Source organism: Bacillus rossius, chromosome 1, assembly GCF_032445375.1.
Source record: "Bacillus rossius redtenbacheri isolate Brsri chromosome 1, Brsri_v3, whole genome shotgun sequence".
Taxonomy (NCBI): domain Eukaryota; kingdom Metazoa; phylum Arthropoda; class Insecta; order Phasmatodea; family Bacillidae; genus Bacillus; species Bacillus rossius.
Window position 1 is genome coordinate 206,490,104 of NC_086330.1, and position 19,305 is coordinate 206,509,408.

The 19,305-nt window shown below is 40.3% G+C and overlaps 1 protein-coding gene across 8 annotated transcripts in view; it reads left to right on the plus strand.

Annotated features, from left to right (window-relative positions):
• Positions 1 to 19,305, plus strand: part of LOC134527255 (mitochondrial thiamine pyrophosphate carrier-like) — a 192,606-nt gene that overhangs the window by 11,578 nt on the left and 161,723 nt on the right. For 4 of the 8 annotated variants that reach the window (XM_063359769.1, XM_063359771.1, XM_063359772.1 and 1 more), the window contains exon 2: positions 15,904 to 16,015. In XM_063359769.1, coding sequence (XP_063215839.1) covers positions 15,904 to 16,015 — 112 coding nt within the window. Of the gene's footprint in view, positions 1 to 7,366; positions 7,576 to 15,565; positions 16,016 to 19,305 lie in introns of those variants that run through there. The other 4 variants (XM_063359773.1, XM_063359776.1, XM_063359774.1 and 1 more) reach the window with 4 other exon arrangements.

Consider the following 19,305-nt stretch of genomic DNA (forward strand, 5'->3'; position numbering starts at 1 on the left):
ATTCTGATCGTATACACAAGCAACAAACTGGCCTACTTGGAAATAATTTATTGAATAATGTGTTTTAATCTGGTTAGATTGTACAACTATTTCTATTTTATCTTTAATTGTGCGTCCCATGTATGTCTCATTTTTAATCAGCCAGTAATGTTTAGATTGTATTCCAACAACTGGTTTTACAGTAGCCCATTCTTTTTCCTTAGATGACCTATACGTTTGAATTGTTTTACTTTCAAGAGCCAATAGAGTTATCTTTGGTACAAGGTTACCTACTTCAGCAACAAATGAAGCAGAATCTCTAATGGCATTAACACACTCTGCCCGAAGATTGAACTTAGTTGCAAAGTGTTTACACAAACCACCTATTGCATCACATGCACTTTTGCCATGCCCTGTAGCAGAAAAAATCCATTTTTTTTCAACAGTTTGAGTATTTTTACATAGTTCATACAGCTGAAACCTATTTTTGAAATGTCCAGCTGCCCCATCTGTAATGTACACTATTGAACTCAAAAGTTCTAACTGACAAAATTTTGAAATTTCCAGTTTTATAACCTCTAAAGCACAGAGAACGTGAGCAGAGTCGTGAGCTATATCATCAGATACTATAACAAAACTTCTTATTTCCGCACCAAAGTATGCAACACAGGTAAACAGTGAAAGCTGATCAGTTTGCCAGTGGTAAGTTTGGATTTCATCAGGCAATACAACTGACCAGTTCTCAGCAAAATCAAAATGTAAAACAAGAGCATTATTTTGTTGGACAGAACTTCTTGCTTCAGCTATTCCTTCCCTTTGTATTTTCCTAATGTAACTGTGAGGAATAGCTTTTTTAACCCAATGCCTTACATGTTCCAGAAAATTATTTACAGATACAGTTTTTTTTATGAGGTCACCATGTTCCCAAATCGCAAATGTAACTTCTTCCCCTTCATCCAAGCCAAAGTTTTCAACAGTTAATGTTTCTGTGCCAGGACAGTCACCACACTCCTCGAGCCAGCAATCTTCATTCCTTGTTTCGTCACACAAACACTTCAGTAGAAGATAGTCTTCATCAATTTGGTTATTTGTTACATTTCGAAGAGCTACACAGATAAGTTGCATGTTACTGCAGTAAATACAAGAACACACAGTCTGTTCTGGCTGAATTTTCACCCATCTTGGTCGTAAGGCATAAAACTTTGAAAGACTAATTTCTATAAGAGGATTATCTTTTTTGAATGCTTTGTATGCATCTTTGATGGACCTTGTCATGAATATTTTAACCTTTTTTACTTTCTCGCCATTACCATCCTTAATGCAAATAACATCTTTTTTGTTTGGACTTTCCCTTGAACAGTCTTTACTATCTTCTAGGTAATATGATAATGCTAGATCTTGTACCTGTGTAGGTAAAGGATGTCCACTATAGGGGTCAGGTTGAGCATAAATTCCCTTATTTTTTATAACTGTGCAACATTTATCAATGAGGTACTTTGACACTGAAGGTAATTTTTCCTTCAATACAGTTTTACTAAATGTTTGTGGTACCAATGTTAGTAGCTGTACTTTTCCATTGTAGTTACAAGTATGAAGAGCTGAGTCAATATTCGAAAACCATAGACTACAATTGACACACACAGGCATTTCATCATCAGACTCACTTGAAAGATGCACGTGATATATGTCTTGTAATTTGTTCACAGCAGAAGTTTTTAACTCATCAACTAATTTTATCTTCTTTTTCCTCGCATAACCTTCTCTCCTATCCAATCTCACCTCTGAAGGGGATTTCAATGGTGATACTTCTACATTTAATGTTTTAATGAGACTGCTATTTAAAACACTTACTAGTTCATCCTCCGGAATAAAATTCTCTGATGTGGATGTTTCTTCTGCATCTTCAGCAAGTTCCAGAAATTTCTTTTTATAAAAAGTAACACAGTTGCTACACAAAATATCATTTTTATTTACTGAAACAGATACACCCACAAACTTTTGAATATCATCTGCTAAATCATTCACCTAACACATCCTCACACATTTACTTTTATACACACTTTTTTTGTGCCTTTTAATGTAGTCCACACATTTAATTCTCTCCGTACTATGAAAGTCAGACATGATTTAGTTCACTAGCTGAACATCACCCATGAACACACACAACACAACTGTAACAGCAAAAGTTTGGGAATTCCCTTGTAGTCTTGTAGTTGATTCCCCCTATGGTCACCAGGGATTTCCCTCAAGCTACCAGGGATTCCCCTTACAGCAAGCGCCTGGGAATATTCAGATAGGGACTCCCCCTTCATATTTCCCAAGGTTTCCCCTCATACAAAACCAGTTACAAATTATCACATACTATTTAGATACCAACAAAACATTTATTAATTGAGCATGCACAACATACAAAAGGTAATGACATTACATTTTCAAAAAATTCTAGAAATGTTTACAGGCAAAAACACACTATCCAACAAAGTGCATGCTATTAATAAAGGTGAGGACTACAAAGTTACAAATTTTCAGATTTTTAAAATATGGGGTTTTTCAGTAATTTTCAATCATAAATGGCACTTTTGTCAAATTTTGAAAATTTTAAAGTTAAATTTTAATAATTCCATGCATCATAGAATTAAAAACAATTTTTCCTGTAAAACTACTGTAATAGGTCTACATATTACCAGAATTACTTTTTATGAAAATTGATTATTCCACATAAAAATTTGTTTTTGAAAATCCAAAAAAATCTACATTTTTTGCCAAATTTTTTAGTTTCCCCCCCTTAAAGATATTGTTGTTGGGCTCATTGGAACTATTCCACTCTGTAGTTCACTATAATAGGTACAAAATAAAAAAAAATCAACAAAATCAGTAAAATAGTTTTGAAATGCCGCTCATTTAAAAAACACCCCTTTTTCCACCTTTTTTGATTTTGAACCAACTTCAAAAGGCTATAACATGGTGAAAAAATTTTTTGGGACAAAATCCTTTTGGCATACTTCTTGTCTGCACTGGTTGTAACTGCTGTAATTTTTTATAGCAAATCTGAGATGGTGACCTGACACATTATCTTGCTAACTGCCTGAATTGAGGTGGAATGGCTCATTACTTTTATAATATGCTGAATGTAACTTCATGAAATTTATCTCACACAGACTCTGATAGACTTTCAATGAAGAGAAGTGAGAAATTTAAGATTTGTTATTCAAGAAAAACATAGTCATGTTAACTCAATGTATATTTAGAAAGTTTATTTTGATTTTTCTGGAAGAAAAGATCACAACAAACATTGAAGCGGCTCTGTAACCAGTACAACTGTTTACAGTTATATTATTATTTTTTTTATTATTATTGTAACATTAATTGTATATTCCATGAGCGAATATTATGTATTTAACTATTTTATTGTAAAGAGGACAACCAAGGTATAACAGATATAACACATCTTATTGCCAGAGACAACACACTTGTAACTTCAGGGTCTTCTAAGCATTATTCTTTGGAAACTTTATTCATTTGGTCTTAGTTCGATACTCTTACACGCTAACATCCAAGTTTTATTTCACTATGCAGTCTATTCAGTTTGCTGATAGCTATAGCTCCTTGGTTGCTAGGGACTAAAAGTAAAGAGTTATAAGGAGGAGAGACGCCATCGCCATCTTGCAGCGGGAAGACGTTTCTCGGGCTGGGGCGAACCAAAGCCTTGGTTGCCGCCCGAGGAATAGAAGATTCGCGTCATCCGCGATCGTGTACTACTTAGAATTCTCCGCTCTACGAGTTGAGAGAATTGTATCTGGACTAAATAAGTCCTAGATAGGGAGTATCTGCGACATCGAGTGCCAACTTCCGCGTCGGTCCCGTTTTCGTCCCGTAGTGGTTCCAGACAACTGAGGTCAGCGCCAGCTGCGATCGGCCACGACGATTGGTGAGACCGATCCAGATTAAACCAGACTTTCTAGGACGAGAGGGAAGTCGAGTCTTCAGCCAGATACCCGGCTACCTCAGACCTTCTGTAGTTCGTCAATTACAGCTTACAGCGTCCAGTGTTCCAGTGTAGCAGCAGACCACCTGGAGGTCCTGTGAAGAGAGCCTCAAGCCTCCGACAGCGTATAGCTAGACCCGGCATGGTGTTCAATATGTTCCAGTGACGTCATTTGCATCTAATTACCGACACCTAGGTTTGACACCTTGGTTGTTCTCGCTTAATCACATGATAACAGTAACTTCACACCCATATTCAAGAACCCATTAAAATCAAATGTTTTTCAGTTATTATTATTTCATTTATATGCAAATTTCCACTATTCACACAACACTATTAAATTTCCTTTTCATAATTACTCTCTGGACAGTAACACAGGGCAGTGACGTGCTAGCTGGACTATCAGTCTGGTTAGACCATCCAGTAGCAGCGTTCCTGGTATTTACTGCAACGAGGGTAGGCGCCAAGAACCCCGTGAGAACACATCATATTAATTAGAGAGTGTCAAATACCATATAATACAGAGCGAGGAGAGGTTTATTACAGTGGCTACCACAACTAGGGGCCAGCATAAAGTTACTAGAGCCTATGCACAATAGACCTAAAATTCAATTTCTTCAATAATCCTAATTCGTTCACCAAGTGTTCTCAAGTACAGTAAAACCTCGCTCGTACGGCCCCCGGTTCGTACGTACAACTCGGTCGTACATACAGATTTTCGAAAGAAAAAAAAAGTTAAAAAATATGAAATATTGTAAGAAATATATTAAAGTTAATTAAAATACAGTCGCATCCTGCAGCGTTCAGAAAAAATACGGGCCACATTACACATACGCATTGCGCCACAGTAAAGAAATTAAAAAAAAAAGGTCGCAAATTGATGGAAATTTAACGTCAACAGCGCGCCATGCACGGAGAAAGGTCATTGTACTCGATTAGCTGTTGTTACAGCGCGGAGTAGCCGCCGGCTGACTCTCTCTGTTCCCTGAGCTGCGCATGCGCAGTATAACACACTCAACGTTCCTCCCAGACTCGTGACCTTCCATCAGCAGCCAGCCAAGATGCGTGCTTAGCAGAAAAAAATATAAGCTCCACCTCCCGTGTACCAGTTTTGTCCAGTTCTGATACCAGTTTATTGGTATACGCACCAGTATTTCTCGCTGCGGTGACATGTTCAAGTTTACGTTTATATTTATGTCTTGATACCAAAAATTAATTATTTACGATCCCCAGAAATAAATGGTTAGTTTAAAAAATATGAGTCAACTGTACAATACCGTACTTCCGAAATTATAAAACACGTATAAAACAGTTACATTGACACCGCTCATTTAATCTCGTGAAGTTTAGGTCTCCTACCAGTATTTCGACTAAGTTGTGACATAAATACAGTATCAGAACTTACAAGCAGCTACGTCTAATATTCCCGACATTTCCCTTACGTTTATACATTTGTAAGTTTACGTTTTTCCCTCGTGCATTTTAGATTGTCTCCTGCTATGATTACTCTGACTTTTACATGCCTAGGCTTAAATTATTACATGTTTAGAAACAAAGCAACTTTTCATGTTATAAAATATGTATATTTTGCGATTTAAAATGTTTATTTCCGACCATAAACGTTACGTTTTTCACGATGTTTTTAGGCCTACTAGCTAATCTTATCTACACTTAAAGTACCCACTGTATTTTTTCATTTGAGCAAATATATTGTGTGTTAATTATTATTTTATTGATATAACATATAAAAAAACATGGGGCGTAAGACACTGCCTTCAGTGTCAATTTTTTTTTTTTATTTTTACTTTTGATTAGCTCGAAAGTACATCAGCAAAATATATATACACGGCAGGTCATTTCCCGTGGCAGCAGGACACGGCAACGCTAATTCATTTCCCGCGGCATCGGTGGGGAAAATGTGTGTGGGGGGTGGGGGAGTATAGCCACAAATGGACGTAATTTGGCCTTGCTTGTTCTACGTAGAACTCGGTCGTAAGGACAAATTTTAGAGAACCGTGAGTGTATGTAGAATCGAGGTTTCACTGTATTTACTATCCCGTGACATTTTAATCACTCTAAAACGTTAACCTCACTTTTGCACTTTTTATTGAGTCAACATTCACGCACATGTAAAGGAAACACCGATCAGAATCAGGAAGTAACATGTGCCTTAGATTAGGATAGCATGCGCGAACAATGAAATACTGGCCTACAGAGATGCGTTCATGATGCTTCTCAGGAATCAATAAATTTTCAACGCTACAGCGGACGTCATATTGGTTTGTACCTTATAATCAAGACGTCTCAATGCTCAGTCATAATAAGGGACATGTTTATTCTTGAAGTGATTTTATATACGTACGGTATAAAATGTTTTGTTTTTTACATTACTATTTTAGCCGACATGAAAAAGTTTCGTACATAAATACAAGTCAATAGTGTGGCAACGTTTCGTGACGTGTCAATTTCACGGAAATATGGCACCAATATTAGCCATCTACTGTTTGTTGACAGTTCACTCGTTGCTGTTATAAAATGTGTCCAAATTTAAGGTGATTTTTACAATTTCTGTATACTATCGTTACTGTTTTTATGACGGTTTCTTTCTAAGAAATGGTTATTTCTGCAAAATCTCTATGGTTAAACGATTATCTATTATAATTTATAGTGACGGGACCACATATTTTGTACGATCAATGTGGACAAAACGATAATTCGAACATCGCTTCAAGCGCACTTTTTTAACCTTAGTTGTTTGGCAATTATGCCGAGACCGTAGAAAGTATATGATAAACACGGACAATCGATACATGCGAGTTCGATAGAGTTTTGACTGTAATTAGAAATTAGATGTTTCGAAGTAATATTTCATGACTATCATGAAGTATACTTCACGATACCTATTTAATATTACCCCAAAATTATTATCCTATTCATAGATTATGATCCCATTCATAGATTATTAAGCTATTCTGGTAATTAAATTTTTCAAAGTTATTACAAATAGGTATTGTAGAAGAACAATATAGGAAATACAAATACGACAAAACGTGAGGTAATTTTTGCAGCACATTCTAGAAACAGGGCCTGAACCTACACTGTTAGCGTCTTAGTGATAAGGGTTTTTCGGCCATTTAAAATGTAAGTTTTTTTTCCATGTTTTCTGTATTTTTTGTTATTTATTATGGCTGGAAAAGTTTCTGAAATGTTTTGTTGCAACAATTTTAATGTTGCTAATTTCTGGAAGTAGTTTTTGAAGTTATAATTATTCCTTAGGAGTGTTGACGCCAAAATCGTGTGTTGTTGCGGCAGTAACTGACATTTTGACACGTCTGTGGTGCCTTCCTCAGTCGATAAGTTCGCTGTTGCCCATCGCCGTCCCTTTTGTCCATGTGCAACAGGAGTGCAAGTGTGAGAGCAAGTGGTGAGACCGCTGACCGACAACCGGAGCAGATCTGACGACCGCTACACCCACGCCCAACGAAACGTCACCCTGCTGATCAGGGTGCTGAGGCCAGAGGAGCAGCTGCTGGCAGCTGACCGCCTGGAGGATGAGCGGAGGCACCCTCGAGAACTGCTGGCTCGTGCTGATTGGGAGAAGCTGATACAGGGTGAGAACAACCTCATCAGTCGAGCTATCCTCTACACCCGCCACTAAGGCCCAAACCTACCCTTGAGATTGAGCCGAGCCCCAACCCACAAAGTCGACCACCGGAGGACAGGCGGAACCGGCATCAAATTGTTTTCCAACTTGTGTGGCTTAGTAGTCTATTTACAAACAACTTAAACTCGAACATTAGTGCCGAGTGATTTAACGTGGAAGAGTGTTGCTAGGTAGCAGCAAACACGAGCAGGGACAGGTGCGTTTTGGAGAGCCTGGAACGGGAGTGGCACGCCAAGACAGTGTGGAATCACATGGCAGCGTCGTGCATGTATCGTCGTGCATGTATCGTCTGTCAGTGCCATGCAGCGGAAACAGCAGGTCTCCTTTCACCCGCGAGGTGGCGTGTGTGCAGATAAGGGACCCAGTGGTGAGGGGAAGGGAGAAGGAACTCTTAACCTACCTGCGCCCCGCCACCAATGTCCCGGCCTGTCGTTCGAGCCGGCCAGCCGCGTGAGACTATGCAACGGTACGCATCCATAGTTATAAAAATGGAGGGAATATGCCGGACTTGCGCTAAGCCGCACTGAAACGTTAGCGTGCGAAGGGAGAGCGCTACACGTGGACAAAATCAACCGGGACACTGATCACATGGGAAGTGCAGCAATTGTGAAGTGCGTGGCGGTAGGCTGTCCCGGACGGCTTGACGAGATGGCCCGGTGCTACCAGTACGGCACATGCAAGCATAGGTCTTGCACTGATGTTCGCGAGTTCCAAAATTTTTGCGATGGACTGTTTCTATGCGCCATTTGCGAGGACAGTTATGACAGCCATCGCACCGAGCAATCAAAGCCAGTGCAACGTGTTGTGAATGCAGCTGTGTCACTACTGATGTTCGTGGGCCTGACACATGAGGACTCGCATGAATTTATCCAGATATGTAAGCACAGACAAGAAACATATTCTCTGCCCAATGATGAGTACATAAAGAGGGTCCGTGGATTCATGGATGATCCTAGGAGTGGTGGTTAATGACAGGCCAGTACCAGATAAAATGGTACGAGTTTGCGACCAGAAGAGAGTCCCGTTTTGACGATGCCCGCGCGCGGGCTGACTTTCAGCGTCAGCGGTTCTGCCGCCAGCAGGTTGCCGGGGAAAGCATGGAAGGCTTAGTCTATGATAAACTACGGCTCCACAGACATCTGAAGACAAGCAAACACAGCACCAAGATACTCTCGGTGATTGTCAAATTTCTGCTCCCGAACCTACGCCCGTTTATACGTGGCGCTGCGGGATGAAGTGTGGACGAGTTTCTAGCTGTGGCCAGAGAGATGGAAGGGACATCCATGTCCTGCGTCTAGCACCCGGAGCCTTGGGGGCGCAATGGATCTACCTTACCCAGGCTGTTATATCGCCGGAAGATGCTATGGCGGTAGTGCCGTACACAGGACTGCAACCACCACGAGAGACGATCACTCCCACGTCAGAGCCTTGCGGGTGCAACCTGGCACCGCAGGACCTACCACAGAAAAACTGGCGACAGCCTCGCCGGGAGGTAAGACACGGAGGCCAGGAAGCCCGCACTTGCTGGGCACCCCGGTGCTGAGCAAACGCTGTGGGAGGTATCGCGGTCTTTCCATGGCCGGGCATGGCCGCGGACGTCAGGCTGTATGTCAGGGTTTATCAGCGTTTCCAGCACTGTAAGTACCGCTGCCCAGATGGGGAAGAACAGCAGTTTGTGCGATGGCCCAAATACCCGCATACATGGCCCCTTTCATACCTGTATACATCCAGAGGATGGAGCTTCATCGTTATGGTCACGGACGTCTTCACTGGCTGGGCAGAAGCATTCACAGTTGCAAGCGTGAAGACTGGCACGCTGATAGCGCTTCTAGAGCGCGAGGTCTTCCTGCGATACGGGTACTCATGTGTGCTGTTGACGGATAATGGGCTCCAGTTCGCGGGACAGAATTGGAAGACGGTCTGTGCGAGGTGGGAGGTGAGACACCACTTCACGCCCACCTACCACTCATGTGCGAACCCTACCGAACGCTGAAACCAAGACATCAAGACGAAGCTGCGCATCAGGTTAGACGAGGGCCACACCAAGTGGGACTTTCACCTCCCTACCCTCCTCTAATGCCTACGTCGCCGGATGAATGTCACGGGGCACTCCCCTGCAGAATTCGTGCAGGGACATAACCGCCCTGCCCGGGGAGGTCCAGGCAGGGAGGATCAAAGACCGAACTCCTGTGGCAGATCAGACAGAGAGGGGGCCCGACAGCACCAGGAACAGTTCATCGCACAGCGCACACCCCAGACGACCCGACTGCGTGTCTCACTGTACCCGGGCCAGTTGGTGTATGTACGGTGCCACCACTTGACAGCTGACGGCCGGAAGTTGTGTCCTGGGTTGGCGGCGAAGTGGTCTGAGTTGTGGAGGGTGGTAGCCCGGCTAAGGCCCACAGTGTACTTGTGCTGCCCCAACAGGCGGAAAGTGAAGGTTTACCGGGACGAACTCCGCCTAGCCAACACACCTGATGACCAGCCATATACCCCGTGACAGACGCGTTCCCTACAGACCTGGCAAGGAACATGCCCGCGCAGGGCCCCTCCGACGAGTGACAGACATAGATACCGTAAAGTGGGGTGAGAATGATCAGCAGGGGTGAGATTGATCATATGACACATTTGTAAACATCTCCATATAAATACTTAATCTGTAACATGGGAATTTTTTGGCTCCTAAGTTGGTTATACTGATTGCATGATACACAGTATATTATGAACACAACTGGTTGATATGATGATGATGACTTGCAGGAGCAGATGAAATATATAAGTAATTAAATGTTTTTCTTCTGTATCTGTAAACTTTTGACTAGGAAAGGAAATACTGACATCATATTTTATTCAAATAGTTAAAGATGTTTAAGTTGATCATTTGTGATGTAAATAAAACTTATTAAAAACTTTTATCATTAACCTAAGTTATTAAACATGCACAATTATTACCTGGGGTTAGATTGATCACCCTTTAAAGTTATACTATCTAGCTTTCGGAATGTATACATAAGGTGTGTATTTGTTGTGATTTTATTTAACAGTACAAAGGGTTTAATTTTTTCCCCCTACTTTTTAGGTTATGATAGTGCACTGAGAAATGTGTAAACATTTGGTGGTTTTAACTGTCAAATCTCAGTAGGCCATACAGTCTCCTGAACAACAAAATGGGAAGGATTTACATCAGAAAACCAGGGAGTCGGACCTACGGAAATTTTAGTGAACAGCAAATTGAAGATGCCTTGAAAGATGTGGTAGATATTGGACTATCTTTACGCAAAGCGGCAAAGAGGCACAACATATCGTACGGAACTTTGAATAACAAGTATCATGGCAAATGTATTAAAAAAACCGGTTGCCAACCTGTGTTCTCAGAAAAAGAAGAGGCAGTTATTATTTCCAGTGTTTTGAAGTGTTCTGACTGGGGATACCCTCTCACATCAACAGACCTTCGAATGTTCGTGAAAAGTCACCTCGACAAATGTGGCCGTAATATTTCCAAATTCAAAAACAATTTACCAGGAGAAGAGTGGGCAAGAAGCTTGCTACGAAGAAACAAGAATGTTGCTGCCAAACGATTGGCAACAAACATTACTACTTCTAGATCCAGTGTAACACCAGACACCTTAAAAAAGTACTTTGGACATTTGGAAGAAACTGTTAATGGCATACCAGAAAGCAATATATTCAACTATGATGAATCTAATGTGACCGATAATCCCGGAAAGAAGCTTTGTATTTATCGCCGGGGAACTAAATACCCGGAAAAAGTTTGTAACCACTCCAAATCATCGACTTCCATAATGATGTGTGGCTTGGCTTCTGGAGTTCTGCCTTATGTCATATACAAGTCTGAGAATATGTGGAACACCTGGACACACAATGGTCCAAAAGGAGCACCTTGTTGTGACAAGCCATGTTGCTCATTAGGCGCTAGGTACAACAGAACAGTGCATGGTTGGATAGACATGTCTACATTCAATGACTGGTTTTCCTTAACATTCCTACCACATACTAGGCGGCTTGAAGGTAAAAAAGTGTTAATGGGAGACAACTTGGCATCACATTTCAACCCAGATGTCATAAGGCTGTGTGAAGAAAACAATATTTCATTTGTTTGCATACCTCCAAACTCAACAAGCATTTGCCAGCCACTGGATGTTGCATTTTTCAGGCCTTTTAAGGAAGCGTGGAGAAAAACCCTTACTGCATGGAAATTGTGCAATCGGAGGAAAAGTGGCATTCCAAAAGATGAGCTTCCAGCGCTCTTACGCGACACACTTTTACACATGGACGCAGTGCCCCCCAAGAAAGGAGACCTGGGAGGTAGTGCTATTAAGAGGAACTTGATGGCTGGATTTAAGGCATGTGGCATTGTTCCCCTTAATGCACAAAAAGTGCTAGACAAACTTCCAGGTGGAGAATCTGTAGTGACTGTTGAAGGTGTAAATGATTCACTAGTACAATTTCTTAGCACTCAAAGATATGGTTCTGCAACTGCAAAATCTTGTCGAGGAAGAAAACGATTGCGCGTTGAGCCAGGACGAAGTATTACGCATGCAAGTGCAATAAATGAATGTGGTACTGGTAGTACTAGTGACAGCAGTGCTAATGGTTCTACAGCATTGCCGAGTAGTGAAATCAGCAGCAATGAAAGTGACGGTGACAATCATGAATGCTCATTAGAATATGAGAAGCCAACAACGGACAATGTTAAAGGTGGGCAGTACATTTTAGCAAGATTTCTGGGTGGCAACAGGAAAAAAACTGAGTTTCGATATGTGTGTATAGTTGAAGAAGTGATGGATGATGGGAATGTAGGTGTGATAGGAATGAAGTCAATGGAAGAGTCTAAGAAAAGTTTCAAAGTTGTTGACAATGATGTTTCTGTAATTAAGTTCAAAGAGATTCTTGCAGTTCTTCCAAATCCAAAAATCGAAATGATTGGTGAGCGCATTAAATACATTTTTAAAGCAAGTATTGATGTCAAAGAACGATGATGTATTCATCTACTTTTCTGTACTAAGACACTTAATTACGTAGTTCATATAGTTGTCAGTGTTTGTGAAATGTTTATTTGAAACTCTTGTCTTTCTTTCTAGGTATTTAACTAAGGGCCGGTTGCACCAATAACTGTTCGGATCCGAGATCGTAAGATCTTTGTTTCAGTGTGATCTCAAGTCGAATCTAAGATCCAGTGTATATGTGTTGCACCAAAGTGAACTTACGAGTTCAGACATTCGATCTCACGATCTAAGTTTAGGTTGGTAAAGATCGATTGTAAAATGAAAGCAAGTTTTCTATTGGCTACTGAATTCCGTCTAGTCACAGAGAATTTTCTTTAGCATGTTTGAAGTTCTTGCTGTAAATGTTGGCATTGTGATATTTACATACAAGCCTATTTGTTTACTGATTACAAACTTGTGGCAGGTTGCGAGTTGACTGTAGTAGAGGTGTAAAAGTAACGAAAAAAAGCGTACCCGTATGTATTCGTTACTATAACAATTAGTACTCGTTACTATCGTATCGTTACGTTACTCGTTACTTATGATACCGCATAACAAGCTATGTTATGTTGCAGCAACGAATCGAGTCGTATTGCGTACGCGTACAGTATGACGTCGCGTAAATAATAATAAATAAAATATAAACAATTAACAATATTTGATAATTAACAGTTTTTGTTAACCAAGAAACAATTAAATCTGATTAGAGCGGTTTTATTATATTATCTCTTTTAAGATAAAAAAAAACCGTGAAAATATGCGATAATAAAAAAAATAAAAACATACATATATCTAATTTGTAAAAAATACTTTCTTATAAATAGTAAAAAACTTGGACGACGAATTCCCAAATTATACTTTACTTAATAAACAAACATCGTCCTTTGTAACGTAAATTCGTCGAATACCGCATGCGTAAAACATACGAAACATGCGAGTAACGAGATGCCGCCGTGTGTAAGGTTTCGTTACGTACTCGTTACTAGATGGCGCTCCCGTTACTCAGTACCGAATACATACGGTTTGCTACAGCTCTAGTTGACTGGGTTACACGCGAGTACACATGACGATGGAAAAGAAAATTTCAGTATCTAAAAAAAGTTTTTTTTCTCTGAAAAAGAAAAAAAAATCATCCTTGTCGATTTGGTGCAAGAAAGACAGGATATTTTAGAGTATAAGAGAACTGATGGCGTGTTTTGTAAGCAGAAGGAAGAAGCTTGGCAAGAATTTGGCATTATATTTTAAATAACATTATGATGACAATTACCGTACTTCGGGCATACCTAAAAACATATCGGCCTAAATTTCCTGTAAACTATTGTAACCCATCAAAATATCAATTGTAAACAAACCAGTATCTATGCAAACACGACTACAAAACACAACAAACCAACGAAAAATACACAAGATCTCGGATCCAACTGCTCTGAACCATCAATTTCGGTGGTTCAAACAGAGGTTCACCTCAATCCTCTGTTAGAAGGTGAACTCGAATGGTGCAATCCGTTTGTGTGACTATCGTGGTTCATTACCTCGTATGATCTCAGATCGACCAGCGATCTTCAATGGTGCAACCGGCCCGAAGACATTGAAGAGTTCAATGAATATATTTTTAAGTTCACATATAAAAATCAGTGTAGCAAATATGTAATCCAGTGGACTGATGTATACGACTTAAGCTATTACTCTTTATGCAATTAATGTTCTAGTTATCTACCTTTTTCAAGTGTTAAGTAGGTGCCCAAAGTGTGTTTGAAATGTCATAAAATTTATTGGCTTTTATTTGTTTATAACATAATGTTAATAGGGAGACATTATAAAACAACATTAAGGTTTATCTAATTATTTACTAAGAATCCATTCCATTTACCTAATCAGTCTCAGACCAATGATCAATCTCAAACCAGTGATAAATCTCACCCCAAGGTATATAAACACCTATAACTCAAAAACCACCTGATGGATTTATCTGGGGGTTATATTGTTCATTATTGAAGCAAAGCCTAGCTGCCAGCACTGTCGTTTAAACAAGGTGTGATCAATCTCACCCCAGATGTAGGTGTGAGATTGATCTCCTCCATTTCTTAAATTTTCTTGCTGCCTTTAAATTATTTTTAGCAAAATTTGTTTCATACAAAATGTTCCCCTTGTAAAGCTGTATCTAATGAAGGAATGTGCATCTTAAAACAATAAATACTTATCAAATGGCAATTAAATATATGATCAGATTGATCAATCTCACCCCACTTTACGGTAGGCCTACGCCCTAGGGCAGCAACCTGAGTACTTTCCCACCCAGTACCAAACACCAAGTTAGGACTAGGACCCAGGCCTCTGCTACGGATGAGCCATGAGGAGCAACCTTCGCTGATCTCGCAGCTCATAAACAGACTTTTTCCAGAGGAGTACATCCCGACGAGGGCCCTTGTCCCGACCCGGGCGTCTCGAACTCCCCGATCATCGAAAAGGGACTGGAAATTACAGTGGTCTCCAGAGGGCGACAAACCAGGTACTCCAGTTGCCAGAACTGAGCCATTGGTGTTTCCCCTTGATGACCTCACTGAGCAAGGAGGCAGTCGCAGCAGTGGACGTGAACTTGGGGAAGCCGGTAGCGGTGCCAGCCCCATGCCCCGTCACACCCGCCATCAGCCGTTACCTTGGTGTGCACACGACGACGCGGGGGAACTTACCATGCAGCTTCTCAGTGGGGAAGGAGTCAAAGCTCGGGATCAGCCCATCGCTATTATCATGGGCCGAGAGGAACAGAGTTCCGACCCACCTAGGTCCCCGATGGTGGTGCGCCGATCCTCACGTCACCGTGAAGCCCCAGGTTACCTGCGCGACTACAAGTGGGCGGGCCAAGTGGGTATTTGAGTCACACCGGGGTATCCTACGTGCCCGGTTATCGGGCCTCGTTGCTGTTTCTTACAGGTCCTGCCAGCCTTTTCCAGACCCCGGGGTCACTCCAGACCTGTACCTACAGAGCCCTCCCCAGTGCATGCCAGAACATCGGGGCCCTTGTATCACATGCGAGTGCGTCTAAGGTGGCGTCGATGGACAAAGCAGCCTCGGAGAAGGGGGGGGGGGGTGGTGCTTTTGATGACATCCTAGTGCCTTCCTCAGTCGCTAAGGTGGCTGTTGCCCATCGCCATCACTTTTGTCCGTGTGCACCGGGAGTGCAGCGGCCCAATGTGCAAGTGCGAAGCAAGTGGTGAGAGTGCAGCCCTGACGACCGCTACACCCAAGCCAAGTGAGACGTTGCCCTGCAGACCAGGGTGCTGAGGCTAGAGGAGCAGCTGCTGGCAGCTGACCGCCTGGAGGATGAGCGGAGGCACCCTCGAGAACTGCTGGCTCGCGCTGACTGGGAGAAGCAGTTACAGGGTGAGAACAGCCTCATCAGCCGAGCCATCCCCTTCCCCCACCACTAAGGTCCCAACCTACCCCTGAGCTTGAGCTGTGCCCCAAACCCACATCTCCGTCTACCGGGGAACTGGCGGAACCAGCATCAATATAAAAGTCTTATATGATCACCGGGGAACATAAGCTTATCGGTATCGGTGTGCCAAATAAATCTCTGTGATAGCAAAAATGTTCTGGAATACATTTAAGTCACACAATGATATATAGTCACAACTTATAATGATAATTACTTGTTATTGTTTAAGTAATTATTATAATAAATTTAAATGTAAACTCAGTCCGTTGGTTTATTTATTTTATACTAGGTAGGCATATAATTATTTTTTACTTACAATTAATTGATTTTTGTAGGGTTACTCCCAGGTACTTGTATTCCCTTTCCTCCTGAATATCTTGTCCCTTCCAGCTATACATTTGCGTAACAACCATTCTGCTTGTGAATGATTGAATGATTGAGACTGTAGGGTCAGTCCACACAAAATCAACTAATGGTCAAAACATGATGTCTTCAGATCTTTATGGTTTTTTTATATGAGATAGTATTAGATTAACAGATAACTAAAATTTTGAACTTTTTATGAGTTTGAGTTATAGATATTTGAAAAATTATAAAACTCCAGTTTGTAAGAACGTATTAATATTTTTAAAAGCACGTAACTCTAAAACTGTTTGTCCTAAAAAGCTAAAATTTGTACCATTCTTCTTAGAATGATAGTGGCTTTAATTTGACATATAACTTAAGTGTATCACATCACTTTAAATTAAAAAAAAAAATTTTTATAAAAAACAACAACCGGAATTTTTAATTTTAGTGAAAAATTATATTTTATACCAAACCTCTTTAGTAAGTTGTGTACAAAGTTTCATGGTGGTATTCCAATGGTATCATGTTGAAATTTTTTTTATGTAAAAAATGCATATGGAAAGTCTGTTAATTTGTTACTTGTTAGTAAAAATAAAAATTTATTGTTTAAAAAACACCCAATTTTTTTTTAATTTTAGTTTCATTATTCCTATTTTATTCAAACAAAAAATCCAACATACTTTACACTCAAGAACAGTTTTATCTTCTTTTATCACTTCAAATTAGTAAAGTTTAGTTCCCTTCTTTTCCAAAACTTGTACTGCTTTGGCCATCTCATCTGGCTCTACCTGTTGCAGTGGTTGTATGTAATTTGCATGAAATATAGTTTATTGGGAGTGCTAAGGTATCTGCTCTCGTAGGATATGTGAATGATTGCGATTGTCCTTTTGGGTGAAGAAAGGAAACACAAACTTCTTTATTTCATCACCTTATAAATCAACATTCACCAACGACCACTCCTTATCGTAAGCACAAGCGCCAAAACCCACACTTTCTTCAAATGCAATGTCTTCATCACCAGAGCTGATATGTACCCTATCCTATGTGTTTCCGAATCATCATAAAATGAATAAATTTTGGTTTTGGTCCTATTTTGATCTAGAGGGATGAAGGCATGGAATTTCTGTCGTAGAGACTGCCATAGCTTTTTCAAACTATGGTTTTAAAATCTTTTGTTCATTTATATACTCTTCATTGGGTATATAAAAACATGTAATGGATGCAAATTTTTTTCACACAACTGGTATAGCTGCACACTATAATACTTCTAGTTTTGTCTCAAATACTTGAACATGATGCATTACGCTCTCACTTGGAAGTCATGATTTCAATATGATCTCAACTACAGGTGCTTGCGCACTTACAGTTACCGGCAGACAAATTGTGCGTACGAGTTCCCTGCCACTGGCTAGACTGAATTTCATCATGGCCCGGTCTTTGGCCGGGTGACAACGGTACGGCCCAGCGGCATACACACGGGCGTAAAAACATTTGGTCCTTTACATCCAATAGCCGCAACTGAACTTGCCAAAGCTGATGTTTTTATAACAGCTGATAGTGTAGTCAGACCTGCGCGTGCATATCTTCCCCTCTCGTATGGCTAACTGTATGCCATGGTACATCTGTTGTTTACCGAGTTGAAGCAGTCTTCGTGGCATCATGCCCGACTTTTTTGTTTGTTTGCCTGTGGTGATTTTGTGCTAACTGAAATTTACAAACGTGGTATCAAGACTGGGACAGTAAAATTAACATTGTGCAATGAATTTGCACAATTCGAAGACTGGCTAAGTGAAGGATTAGTGTATTTGCTCTTTAAGATATACTTTTAAAAGTTTATAAGGGCATGGTCTTGCAACATTACAACATAACTAAGGTAACCAAATACCGACTAGTTTAAAAGTTAACAACCATTAGTATATTCACAGAGCTAATTTTTTTTTCTGCATCTGCAATAAACACTATTTCATTAATTACTATTGAAAAACATAAGAGAAGCAATGCACGTTTTGTTAAAAATAATTTAATTATTTTGGATGCCTATAAATTTTATTATGTTTCTGCAACCCACTTAGTCTGACCAACTACTTTCAATTAGGTATACCTCATTTGGAACATGCAAATTTAATAATAAGATATTCTAAATATATTCTCATACATTTTAGCAAAAAAAAAAAATGTTTAAAATATTTTCTCAATGGACACCCTATTGTGTTACCTTTCATAGTGCATCTGATAGCAGATTAAAAGCAGTTAAAAAAATTAGAAAATAGTATTTTGTAGTACTAAAAGGGGAGCATAAACAGACTCTTGGACTGGTGTTGGGGGGGAAGGAGAGATAAAGCCTGTTATTATTTTCAGTAAAACATAGAGTGAATATTGTGCAGTCATTTGCCTGGCAATGTTCTGGGCTTTATTTTACTATTTACATTAGGGGTGTGCGGGAATAGGTTTTTGTACTGCGGGAAATTTTCGGGAAAAATAAATTATTCCCGCGGGAAACGGGACGGGATCGGGAAACTTAAAAAAAAAATTTTTTTTTTTAATTCTAATACGAGAACATGGCCATTTAAACGTTTCTTGCAAAGTTAGTTTTTTTTTTTTTTTTGCTGCTATTTCTTTTGTCTGCTTCACTTGCCCTTTATCAGCGGCGAATTCATTTTTTTTTAGCATCCTCAAATTCTTTTTTATAGAGGGATGTTTATTGAGATGTTTTAGTAATCCAGACGAGCTACCATGCTCGCATCTCAAAAATTTTTCACACGAGATACACTTTGCCAGGGATTTATTGTCTGTCAGACGTTCAAAATACTTCCAAACACTTTTAGGTTTACAAGTAACTAGCTGATCGGTTGCGACCTCCATTATTTGTAGGCTGCTAGTTTGTTCG